Source organism: Panthera leo, chromosome C2 (assembly GCF_018350215.1).
Source record: "Panthera leo isolate Ple1 chromosome C2, P.leo_Ple1_pat1.1, whole genome shotgun sequence".
NCBI lineage: Eukaryota > Metazoa > Chordata > Mammalia > Carnivora > Felidae > Panthera > Panthera leo.
In genome coordinates, this window is record NC_056687.1 from 132,635,954 (window position 1) to 132,648,534 (window position 12,581).

Below are 12,581 nucleotides of genomic sequence, written 5' to 3' on the forward strand. Positions count from 1 at the left end.
AACCCTCAATACCGACCATTTATAAAAAGCTATGCATGGTAGATATGGTATAATCTTAATATCTTTCCTATTTCATAGGTGGGTAAACTGAAGCACAAGGATGTTAAATGATTCAACCAAGGTCACATAATCAGTAGTGGTACAGCTAGGATGTGTTTCCCACATTTTAAAAATTCACATTGCTACAATTCTTTCATTCTAAGAAATGCTAAATCCCTCCTCAACAAAGAAAAAAATGAATATCTGAATTAACTCCACCACTATAATTCATTTAGAATACTTTATTAATTTGGTCATAATTATTGATAATAAATAGATTTTTTCTCAAATGACTTAAATTAATCAGACTGGCTGTGCATGTATGTATTTAATATTCAAGTTCTGAAATTCGAAAGGACTTTGTCAAAACATGCAATATGCGGGGCACCTGGGTGGCGCAGTCGGTTAAGCGTCCGACTTCAGCCAGGTCACGATCTCGCGGTCTGTGAGTTCAAGCCCCGCGTCAGGCTCTGGGCTGATGGCTCGGAGCCTGTTTCCGATTCTGTGTCTCCCTCTCTTTCTGCCCCTACCCCGTTCATGCTCTGTCTCTCTCTGTCCCAAAAATAAATAAAAAGCGTTGAAAAAAAAAAAATAAAAAAATAAAAAAAACATGCAATATGACTGTTACAAAGGAAAGAAAATATTTTGCAATTCCTAATCCCTCAGCAATACTCAGCATACTTTCTGTGTGCATATGTATGTTTATATATATATATATATATTTTTTTTCTTCCAAACTGAAATGCGGCAAGTGTCCTAAGGTTACACTAAAATTGTATAATGCAGATCTCCTTAAGAAATGCTCCTGTCATAATAATGGAGTGTTAGACGAACTTCATAATTACTTATATATATTTGATTCCATAATTTTATATTAATTTTTTCAAGCAAACAAGCCATCCAATTGGCAATTTATCTCAAAGAACTTTCAAACCTTTGCAGGCAGTGTGTGCACAGGAGGGAAAACAAAACAAAACAAGCAAGCAAACAAGGTAGGCTCTGGAGTCACAATGACCTGTGCTGAATCCCAGTTCTCCAATTACCACAGCAAGATTTAGGAGAAACTGCCTACCGTCTTGAGCCCCCACTTCTCGACTGACAGTGGACACAAATTACCTCTACCTCATAGGTCTGTGGTACAGAATAAATAGAATAATCTTTGTAAAACACCCATATAACATACCAGTGTCTGTTATGTTTGGTGTTTTTATCAATGTACCAGTTGTTATTCTTTCAACCAGAAAAGAACAAAACAAAAAGTACAAAAGCATTTTAATAAAGGGATTCTAGTTTGTAGTATCTTTTCAAAATGTTCCCTATATAACATATCTTGATTTTTTTAAAGTTTCTTTACTTTGAGAGAGAGACAGAGTGCGCGAGCAGGGGAGGGACAGAGAGAGAGGGAGAGAGAGTGAATCCCAAGCAGGCTCCGTGCTGTCAGCACAAGCTTGATGCAGAGCTTGATCTTACAACTGGGAGGATTAGGACCTGAGCCAAAATCAAGAGTTAGATGCTTAACTAAGCCACCTAAGCACCCCAACATACCTTAATTTTGTAATGTTAATTTTTACCTATAGACAGACATGTTTTAACAAAAGAAAAAAACAAAGTAAAAAAAAAAACAACAAACTAAACTGTAATATATATTTTGAATGCATAAAATGATGAACTTTGAAATATAGCTAACATTTACATAAATAGTAAGCACTATGTTCCAGGCAGTTTTATTTTTATTTATTTTTAATCTTTATTTATTTTTGAGAGTGAGAGCAGGAAAGGGACAGAGAGAGAGGGAGACACAGAATCTGAAACAGGCTCCAGGCTCTGAGCTGTCAGCACAGAGCCCGTTGTGGGGCTCAAACTCACAAAGCATGAGATCATGACCTGAGCCTAAGTCCAGCGCTTAACCAACTGAGCCATCCAGACGCCCCTGTTTCAGGCAGTTTTAAAATATTTCATATACATTAGTCATTTACTTCTCAAAACCCTATGAGTTACATACTACTGACCTGATTTTATAGGCCATGGGGTTAAGAAATGTAACAAGGTCTCATAGCTAGTATGCAGTCCTTTACTATATACTATAAGGCTATAAGTAGCACTGGATTAACATTTTTACTTTCTGTATACTTACTGATTACAAAAAGTATTCCAAATATACTAAAAAAAAAAATTCAGATTACCAACTGAAAAGTCCACCATAAGCCATGTTAGGAAGGGGGAGGGCACATTTATTTCCCTCTGAATTGGGGAGACAATGGGTAAATTTCTTTTTTAAGTCACCTTAACTAATTTGAGAATCAAATTAGGAGTTTTAAACAAAAAATAAAGATCTACCAACATTCTAAGAGTTGGTTTCACAGGTGACCATAAACAGCAACAACAATAAGTAAGCCACACATACTACTTCCTAGATTTAAGTTTTAAATAAAATATTTGGGTATTTTATCTGACCAATATTTATTCTTAAGAATAAGGTTAAGTGGGAAGATACACATTTCAGTGATACAATCAACACAGTAGGGCTCATGTAAAGCAAGGTAAAAAAACCCGACCTATATTGCCTTTTAAACTCCATTCACTTTATGCAGTACTTTGAAAGACAGCCGATTTAAAAACTTATAAATGAATAACTGAATAATTTCAAGCTTAAATTCACATTCCAATTTCTAGTCATCCACAAGTTGATCAGGGACAGAAACACCAAAATGGAGAAAGAGATGACTTGATACAGAGAATATGAGGGCTACACCAAGTAGTATCTTTTATAATGTAAGGCAAGTGTCAAAGCCTTATTAGCTTCTTAATCAAGCAACAATTTGATAGGCACTATATTTGGCAATGATAGTAAACACAGGTGTCTGGAATGAAGATATATTCTTGAATGAATATACATTCTTATTGGTTGAAAGCACATAGCTATCAATAATTTTTATATAATTTCAGATCTGGAAGGTACCTTAGAAGTCATTAACAACATGGGAATTGTGTTCCAATGGAACTTAGCTAGAAGATAACTACACAATTGCATTTAAATGGGATGTCGTACATCCCTAGGCAAGATTAAGGCAACTTTTATGAAATCTATTTCTTTTTATCTTTTTTAACTTTTATTTATTTATTTTGGGGGGGAGGGACAGAGAGAGGGAGAGAGGGAATCCCAAGCAGGCTCTGTGCTGTCAGTGTGCAGCCCCATGCGGGTTTGATCACATGAACCGTGAGATCATGACCTGAGCCAAAACCAAGAGTCAGATACTGAACTGACTGAGCCACCCAGGTGCCCCTATGAAATCTATTTCTAAACCAACATCATAGGTTGTTGCCTTAAAATCTACTTAACCACCACATCTCAATTGCTTTCCTAAAAAATTCCCTTGTCGTGTATAAAATCCACCATTGGTTTTTTTCTAAATCAATAAAGAGGTAGCTTCAAATAGGACCACTGGTCTAAGCATTACACTGTAAATGAGCCTCATGTAGGACTAATTCTCATTTCTATATTTCAAAAGAAAACAGAGTTAAAACAAATCACAAATAGAGTTAAAACAAGAGTCAGCTACATAGGCAATGACATATGAATCAAGTGATCTATCATCAAATTATATTCAACATTCATGTCTAAATGGCATTGTACAAATAAAAAGCTTAATTTTTACCCCTTAAAGACAGCACAACAGAAACTAAAACATGTGTCACAGCTAATGATACAGGTAAGCCATGATCCTTAATATTTCACACACAAAAGATAATTTAACTATAGTCACTTGATCATAAACAGATCTCATAGAGACTAAAAAAATTTGGTTGTGGGGCGCCTGGGCGGCTCAGTCAGTTAAGCACCCAACTTAGGCTCGAGGTCAGGATCTCACAGTTCATGAGTTTGAGCCCCACTTCGGGCTCTGTGCTGACAGCCCAGAGCCTGGAACCTGCTTCGGATTCTCTGTCTCCCTCTCTCTCTGCCCCTCCCCCACTTGTGCGCAAGCACGTGTGCACGCGTTCTCTCTCTCTCAAAAATAAACATTAAAAAAATTAAAAAAAAAAAAATCAGTTGTGATCTTTTGAGGAATGTTAAGACCTAATCTGTATTAAAAAATATTACTAGGCTTTTGAGGAAACAATTAACAAATTTCTTTCCTTCACAAATGTTTAAATATTGTTCTGGTCCCCAATTATCCAAACAGCAGGAATTCTTCAAACCAAAACAAGGAGTTCAAATTTATTATAAAAAATTTTTAGCAATTTTTTAGATGATTAAAAAAAACTTTAGTATGTAATATGACTGAGAACTGGAAACCTGAAACATATATTAGGTATTTTAAATTTAAGCATATAGGGGGCGCCTGGGTGGCTCAGTCGGTTAAGCATCTGACTCTTGACTTGGGCTCAGGTCACGATCTCCAGGTACATGAGTTGGAGCCCCATGTCTGGCTCTGTGCTGACAGCGCGGAGCCTGCTTGGGATTCTCTCTCTCCCTCTTTCCCGGCCCCTCCCCTGCTTTCTCTCTCTCAAAAATAGAAAAATAAACATTTAAAAAATAAAAATAAAAAAATAAACCTAAGCACATATATAACAGGAGTTCTTTATGATACCTTATATCATATCCTTTCCTTCCTTAAGTATAGTACGCATAAATTTTGTCCTGTAGCTGAGAGGGTAATTTATAGAGCAAAGACCTAATTATGTATGGACTTGCTGCTATTGCAGCTGTCAGACAGGAAGTCAGTGGCATCACTAAAGGCTTATCTAAAGTTAAGAGACATAAGAAAATGGATTCTTTTCTCTACCAGTCTGAAGGACACTGGCTCATCATACCCACAAAAGATGAAATCTTAAGAAATTAAAGTTCTGAAAAACACATTTTAAGGTTAAATGTTTTCACTAATCTGAAACAGTTCAATTTTTTTTTGTGCTTTTCTTTTCTTCATAACACAAGATATGGACTGGCAAATACTCAAATAATGAACTGATGAATTAACACAGAATCAATGAAAATATCTTGGAAAAATCAAAATGATGATTACACATTATAAAGTAGTGATGTTCAAAACTGTGGCTGCATGTGGCTTCTCATAGAATTATATACTGACAGTATATTTATCGGGGCTCCAGAATTCTCACGTATTTCAAAATTCAAATGCTCATTCCTAAAAGTAACCGTAACCAAAAAACAAAAAACCAGCTATTCCTTACATGTAACGCATTGATACTGGTCTTTCAATTTTTATAAAATTGAAAAAAAAAAATTGAAAACAGAAATGTTGAAAGATTACTGTGAACACTCATATACATAGCACCTAAATTCTATCACTAATATTCTACTATAAGCACATCATCATATACCAGTGTGTCCACCCTGCCATCTACCCAATTATTTCATGTTTTTCAAAAGTCGCAGATATGTCTAAATAGGTTGGTATGCATATCATTAATTAGGGTTCAACATCAGCTTGGTGTGTTACCTCCTAAGGGAAAATTTATAAGCAATGAAGCACATAAATCTTAAACGTATTATTTCATGAGTTTTGACAAATGCTTACTTATATAATATAAAGCCTGTCAAAATATAGAATATTATCATCACCCCAGAAAGTTCTTCTATGTCCCTTTTTCATCAATCCCTCCTCACAGGGGCAACTGTTTTATTTCCACTACAGAATCTGGAACCCAATATAGATGGAATTTCATCTGTTCTAGAACTTCATATAAATGGGAATAATATGTATAGTCTTGTGTAAGGCTTTGACTCAGCATAATATTTTTTTTAATGTTTATTTATTTTTGACAGAGAGAGAGAAACAGAGCATGAGCAGGGGAGGGGCAGAGAGAGAGGGAGACAAGAATCCGAAGCAGGCTCCAGGCTCTGAGCTGTCAGCACAGAGTCTGATGTGGGGCTGGAACTCACAAACCGTGAGATCATGACCTGAGACGAAGTCAGACGCTCAACCAACTGAGCCACCCAGGCGCCCTGACTCAGCATAATATTTTTAAGATTCACCTGTGATCTTGTGTCTATCAGTATTTTGTTCCTTTTTATTGCCGAATGGTATTTGTTATCAATATTGTTTTAAACACCCAACTCCTAAATACTATAGTATGGATTCTGATTTTATTTCATACCTTCATATTGACATCAGCCCCATTGCCTACTAGAAGCTCTAAACACAACGCTCCATGTGTTGATGCAGCAGCAAAGTGCAAAGGAGTAAATCCTTTTTCATTCTTTTGATTTACATTAGCACCACAGTCTATAAGTTCATTCACTACAACATCTTGTCCATTATAGCAGGCTACATGAAGAGGTGTATTTCCATAGGCATTTGGTTCATTCATCTATTGGAAGAAAAAAAATCTCAATGTTATGAAGCAGTCTTGCTTCTTGCTTCAAGAATGAAGGTTATTTTAGCACTGTTGTGGTCGCAATCAAATTATTAAAGTGAGAAACAAGGATAAATACACAGATAAGGTTTATAATCCTAAAGTTCTTTTAAAATAATGAATATTCACAAAAGCATTTTGGTGTGAAATAGATTTTGTACATTCAAGGAATATAATTTATACATACTATGTCTGCTTCATGACAAAATTCAATGATTTTGAGAGAGAGATTTTAGGTAAACGAAAACTAAACGTATTTCTAAAAGCTTTCAAAGTAAGGTACAGTTGTAAGAGTTAAATCTAAGAATCATGACAAATTAATGTAAACTGAAAATTCTGAGATATACTGAATAACATGCATATTTTCAATCTTTTCACTTGAAGTTGTTAATGAAGATTAAGATTTTAAACAATGAGTGGCATCTTTTTCTACTTCATTTTTGCAACAAAGTTGGAGTCTAGATATTTTCCAGCCTTACATGTTGATGCTGTAATAAAATGAATGTGTTCAAACGAATATGCTCAATGTTGAGAAGTAATTCTTGCAGCTCAAGTTTCTTTTTCATTTTGTTTCTAATAAAATAGGTGAATACTTTATAGTTTTTTTTTTTCGTTTTTTTTGTTTTTTTAGAGACAGAAAGCATGTGAGATAGAAAGCATGTGAGTGGGGGACAAGGGCAGAGGGAGAGAGTAAGAATCTTAAGCAGGCTCCACACTCAGCCCAGAGCCTGATGGAGGCTTAATCCCATGACCCTGGGATCATGACTTGAGCTGAAATCAAGAGTTGGATGCTCAACCAACTGAGCCACCCAGGTGCCTCTCTATGGCTTTTGTGTAAAGAACCAGACCTTTGTCCAAAGAGATACCTGGCCTTTGCCCTTGTCTTCTGGGAGGTAATCTATGGCATACTTGATAGAAGGGTCCTTTATTTAGGGTGGGAGCTGGCTACACTGGATCTTAGAATAGGCTTGGCCACAGTCAATAGTGTAAGGGCAGGATCTGACCATGCCACATAAACCAACTGTGTCATTTGAGGAGAAGGGGGAGCTTTGGCGCTCTCTGTTATCAGTGGACTTGGAGACTGAAATCAACCATGTGGGTAATTGATCAACCAATCACACTTATGTAATGGAGCCCCAATAAAATCTCTGAAAACAAAGCTATGGTGAGCTTTCCCGGTTGGCAAATACCATGAGCATATTCTCATATATTGATGCTAGGAGAGTAGGGAGTCCTAACTTCATCAGGAGAGAACAATGGAAGCTTTGTGTTTAGAATATTCCTGGGCCCAGCCCTATGTGTCTGTTCCTTTGGCTAATCTTAATTTGTATCTTTTTGTGTAATAAACCATGGGTATAATAGTTTTCAGTAAATTTTTTGAATCCTAGTGAATTATCAAACCCGAAGGTAGTTCTGGGCAACACTCCAAACTTGTAGTTGGTTGGAAGTAAGGGTGGTCTTGTGTGGAGACTGTGCCCTCTAACTTTGAAGTTGGCCCCAACTTACCACAACTCTATTTTACATTTTCTTTTCTGAAATCTCTGGGAACAGAAACTGAAGGAAGTGAAAAAGGAACACACTTAACTTTGGTCAAAGTACCTAGATTTCATCACCAAAAGCTAAGACACATGGAATAGATTCCCCTGAGTCTCCAGAACTTTGAGAGATTGAATCTGTTGTTTTAAGTCCCTTACTTTATGGTAAATTGTTATGGCAGCCCTGGGAAACTAATAAATTATGCAATTGGAAGCCACATGTCACTAAACAGCTCTAAGTCTGACCACTTATTTTGAAGAATGCTGTCACCATGGTTTACAAATGTTATTTTACTGTCAATAAAAGAAATTTTAAAAACTGCACTAGAATGGATGTGAAACAGAGCTATAGAACTGCTGAGCTGAAATGAAACTTCTATCTGTTCATACTCTACAGGACCCTACTTAACAACGTTAGGATTTTTGCAACTTCTCACAATCCTGACACATTTAGTAACTATTTGCTTGCTTCAGGCAGTGTTTCATATAATCCTTAAATTGAGTCTATTCAGCTCCACAATTCTGCCTTGCATTCTTTGTCCAACCAGACTACCATTTACCTTTTATTGTTTTTATAATTGATCTAAAACACCTCCCTCTGAGGCAAACCATAAGACCCTCTTAAATACTGAGAACAAACTGAGGGTTGATGGGGGAGAGGGGAAAGTGGGTGATGGGCATTGAGGAGGGCACCTGTTGGGATGAGCACTGGGTGTTGTATGGAAACCAATTTGACAATAAATTATATTTAATATTAAAAAAATAAATCTTATGTGAAACTAAAAAAAATAATAATAAAAAAAATAAAACACCTCCCTCTGGCAGAGCCTAACCCTCTCTCTCCTTCTAATTTGTTCTTTAAAAAAAAAAAAAAATTATTTTCAAGAGAGAAAGAGCTTGAACAGGGGAGGGGCAGAGAGAGGCTGGGGACAGAGGATCTGAAGCAGGCTCCACAATGACAGCAACAAGCCTGACATGGGGCTTGAATTCACAAAATGTGAAATCATGACCTGACCCAAAGTCAGATGTTCAACCAACTGAGCCACCCAGGTGCTCCCTTCTAATTTGCTCTTTTTAATCTATTTTGAACAATCAGGTGAGTTTGTCAAAACTGTACCTAAAATAAATATACTAAGAGAGGTATATAAGCACAAGTGCTTAAAGGATGGCCTGTGAAAGTGACAGGCATTCTTAACTATCTCAATTCAGAAATCAAATATATTCTGATAAAGCAACAACCTTCCTAACCAAACAGATTTATACAGTAAGGAACACTTACAGTTGATGGGCAAGAAGCCTTGAGTTTTCCTGCCAACTCTTGCCATTATTTTGTAATGTGAACTGCTACAGTCATTTAATGGGAATACTAGACTAACTACTAAGCAAGTAAGACTAACAGTAGAGACCCAGCCATTTAGGAAAAATAATCCAGGTGTGTCTGATCTGCTCATTTCCATGGCTAAAATGGAGCTACAGGGCTTGAAATGTGAAGCAGAAAAACCTGCATCGTCATTCCCCTTTGGAATGTACTTTACCTCTTGATATACTTTGACTAATTACATGATCAGATATTAGTGCACTATTATTATGTAAAGAACTATAAATATCTAATTAAAAGACAAATATTATTGTATAAAATTATCTTTTAAGTTTGAAATAAATTCTGCCAACAAGGTAATCACAAACATACAAAATGCCTCCTTCATTTATACTGCTCAATCTATATACCTACATCAACTCCAAGATCCAGAAGGTACTTGACCACGCTGATCATTCCACTAGAGGCTGCTGCATGAAGAGGTGTATAAGACTTCTTATCCTTGCATGTCACTTCAGCTCCATGTGCCACAAGTAATTTCACTACTTCGATGTGACCTGAAAATGTGTTTAAGAGAAAAAAATAAAAGCAGAGGAGCATATGGAAAATATGAAATATAATCGTGGATATCTTTTAAAAAAAGGTAAAAATGCAAATTAATAAATAATGCACAAGTCACCAATAAATCAAGTTATAACCAGAGAAAGGATGGAAGAAAAAGAAGTATTCAGATAATTTCGATAAATCTTGACAGCAGTAAGTAATTGAAAACTATTGTATTTATTATTTTATCCGGTGACAACCTTACAATCTATAACCCTCCGTTTGTCTAGATCTTGATTTCAAGGTTGTTTTAACACATTCGATTTTTTTTTTTTTAAATGTTATTTACTTTTGTGTGTGTGTGTGTGTGTGCGCGAGAGAGAGAGAGAGAGAGAGAGAGAGAGAGAGAGTGCGCGCGCGAGCGCAAGCGGGCGAGAGGCAGAGAGAGGGAGACACAGAATCCAAAGCAGGCTCCAGGCTCCAAGCTGTCAGCACAGAGCCTGATGTGGGGCTAAAACCCACGAATCATGAGATCATAACCTGAACCGAAGTCGGACACTTAACCAACTAAGCCACCCAGGCACCCCAACACATTCAAGTTTTGAAGTTAGCTTTTTATGTCTGATATAACACATAAGTTTATGTTTCTCTGCCTTAGTGGAATCTTATACTTGAAAATCTGGGAGTGACATGGGCTTGGGTTTCTTTAAAATGTTACTCTTTAGAACATGTGGTTAAAGACTTCTCCCCTATTACTTCCACCAGATGTCTTTAATCAACTTAGTTTGTTATTCACCTTTGTATCAATCAGGATAGGCTAGGTTATGTGTGCTGTGGTTAAAAATCAGTTCCCAAATCTCAGCGGTGTTTTATTTCTCATCATCACCATGATTGCTTGGCCAGAGGGCTCTGCTCAGTCACTCAAGGACCCAGGTTCATATAGCTGATACCACCTTGCATGTGGCCAGCCAGTACCAAAAGGAGGAATAGACTGCAGAATCTATCTTGAATCAGCAATTAACTGCTCTGGTCCAGAGGTGATGCTGCTATCAATTCACTAGTCAGAACTAGTACCAGGCCCCACCATACCAAACAAGGAAGCCAGGAAGGGGGACATGTATCCAGAAAGTAGGAGAACCACTATTCTCTTTTTATATCCCCTTGGTCTTTATCAGATTAGATTATACAGCGCTTTTTCCTCCTCCCATAATGCTTCCCATCCTTGTGCCTTTGTTTATGGGATTCCTTCATTGCATGGAATGTTCTGCTTGGATGTCTCTTTCCAAGGATTGTTACTAACCCTTGAAGGCCCACATCAGTTCCCATCTTCCCTGATCAACCCCGTTATCTCTCTTCCCTAGAAGCCTTATAAGCCAAAAGCACTACATACCTGTAAATACTATCTAATAAGTATATAATACCTTCTGATGGTTCTTAAACTTAAATCATTATTTAATTGCCTCTAATTACTTTTATGTATTAGCTTCCCAAATATATATTTTCAAAGGCAAAGCTATATTCCACAGGGCTGAGAACAGTGTTATAAACAAAGAGGCACTCAAATATTTGTTAAATAAATTGTTCATGACACCATTTTTTTATATCCCTTCATAGGGAATGAATATGTAAAGTTAATAACTATAAAAATGAAGCTTTCAAACATAGGCCCCTCTTCCTTGACAAAATTAGGCCAGGTTATAAGATGCACAAAAATCAAGTAGATTTAATTGTTTATATGTAAATTACCAACTAAAGTGGATACTTTCAGCTATTTTTGCCCCCATCTCAATAAGAAATCTCTACCATATTTTTAGGAAAAAAACCAAAGGAATATCTATCAAATCATTAGGTGCCAAATCAAATGTAATTATCACATAAGAGTATCACCTGGCCCAAAGATCACTCACTACACATTACACCTTCTGATCTATGGCTCTAGAAAGATAGCTACTTGCATTTATTGTAATGTGTGAAAATCAGTACCTAGAAGCCTCACACATAAACATAGCTTTTCAACTGGGCAAATGCATATTATTCACTAATACACCAAAAAGAAACAAAGTTCTCTTGATGTTTAAGACTAAAAGGCTCATAATACTAACATACTAGAAAAACTGTTCAAAACCAAAACATCATTCATATAAATGGCACAGAACGTATTAATTGTGCATATAAACTAGTAGATTTCAGGAAGTATGAACTTCTCCTAACATCAATAAAACTTGAAAAGGGGCTACGCATAGGCAAATTTACAATTTTAAAACTGACAAATACTTATTTAAGCACATTTCAGAAATATGGATAATTTCCTTTAACTGAACCACTGAAAATATGAAAAAAGGGGCCTCTCCACAGCCAGTTTGAGGGTGACTTATTTAAAAGAAAAAAGGGAATAAAGTTCCAGAATGAAATAAATGATATTTGTTCTACCTACATTGTGGCCCTGGCCAGAACAAGTATGTGTCCTCCCTGTCAATTTATAGACTTATGCTACCAGGAAGACTAGATTTCATGTAATTTGTCTAGGTATAGTTTTAGAAAATGGCATTCTTTGGACATGTATAGTATACATAATTTTACTTGAAAAATTCCCTGAATTTTTCTTTTGTTCATGACTGTGTAAAAATAAGGAAAATGAACTGTGATCAGAATTTGTAAGTCTTTATGAAAAGGAAAGGAAGGAGAAAAAAATACTATTTCATATTCATTCAAATTATGCACTGCTTTAAGAAGAAATTCGGGAATGAGTTGCTAATCAAGGTAATTAATAT

The 12,581-nt window shown here is 36.2% G+C and overlaps 1 protein-coding gene across 10 annotated transcripts in view; it reads right to left on the minus strand.

Annotated features, from left to right (window-relative positions):
* The window catches only part of ANKRD28 (ankyrin repeat domain 28), a 197,848-nt gene that overhangs the window by 44,122 nt on the left and 141,145 nt on the right, over nucleotides 1-12,581 (minus strand). For all 10 annotated transcript variants that reach the window (XM_042903092.1, XM_042903087.1, XM_042903088.1 and 7 more), the window contains 2 exons: nucleotides 9,682-9,824; nucleotides 6,157-6,369 (listed from right to left, as the gene is read on the minus strand). In XM_042903092.1, coding sequence (XP_042759026.1) covers nucleotides 6,157-6,369; nucleotides 9,682-9,824 — 356 coding nt within the window. The remainder of the gene's footprint in view (nucleotides 1-6,156; nucleotides 6,370-9,681; nucleotides 9,825-12,581) is intronic.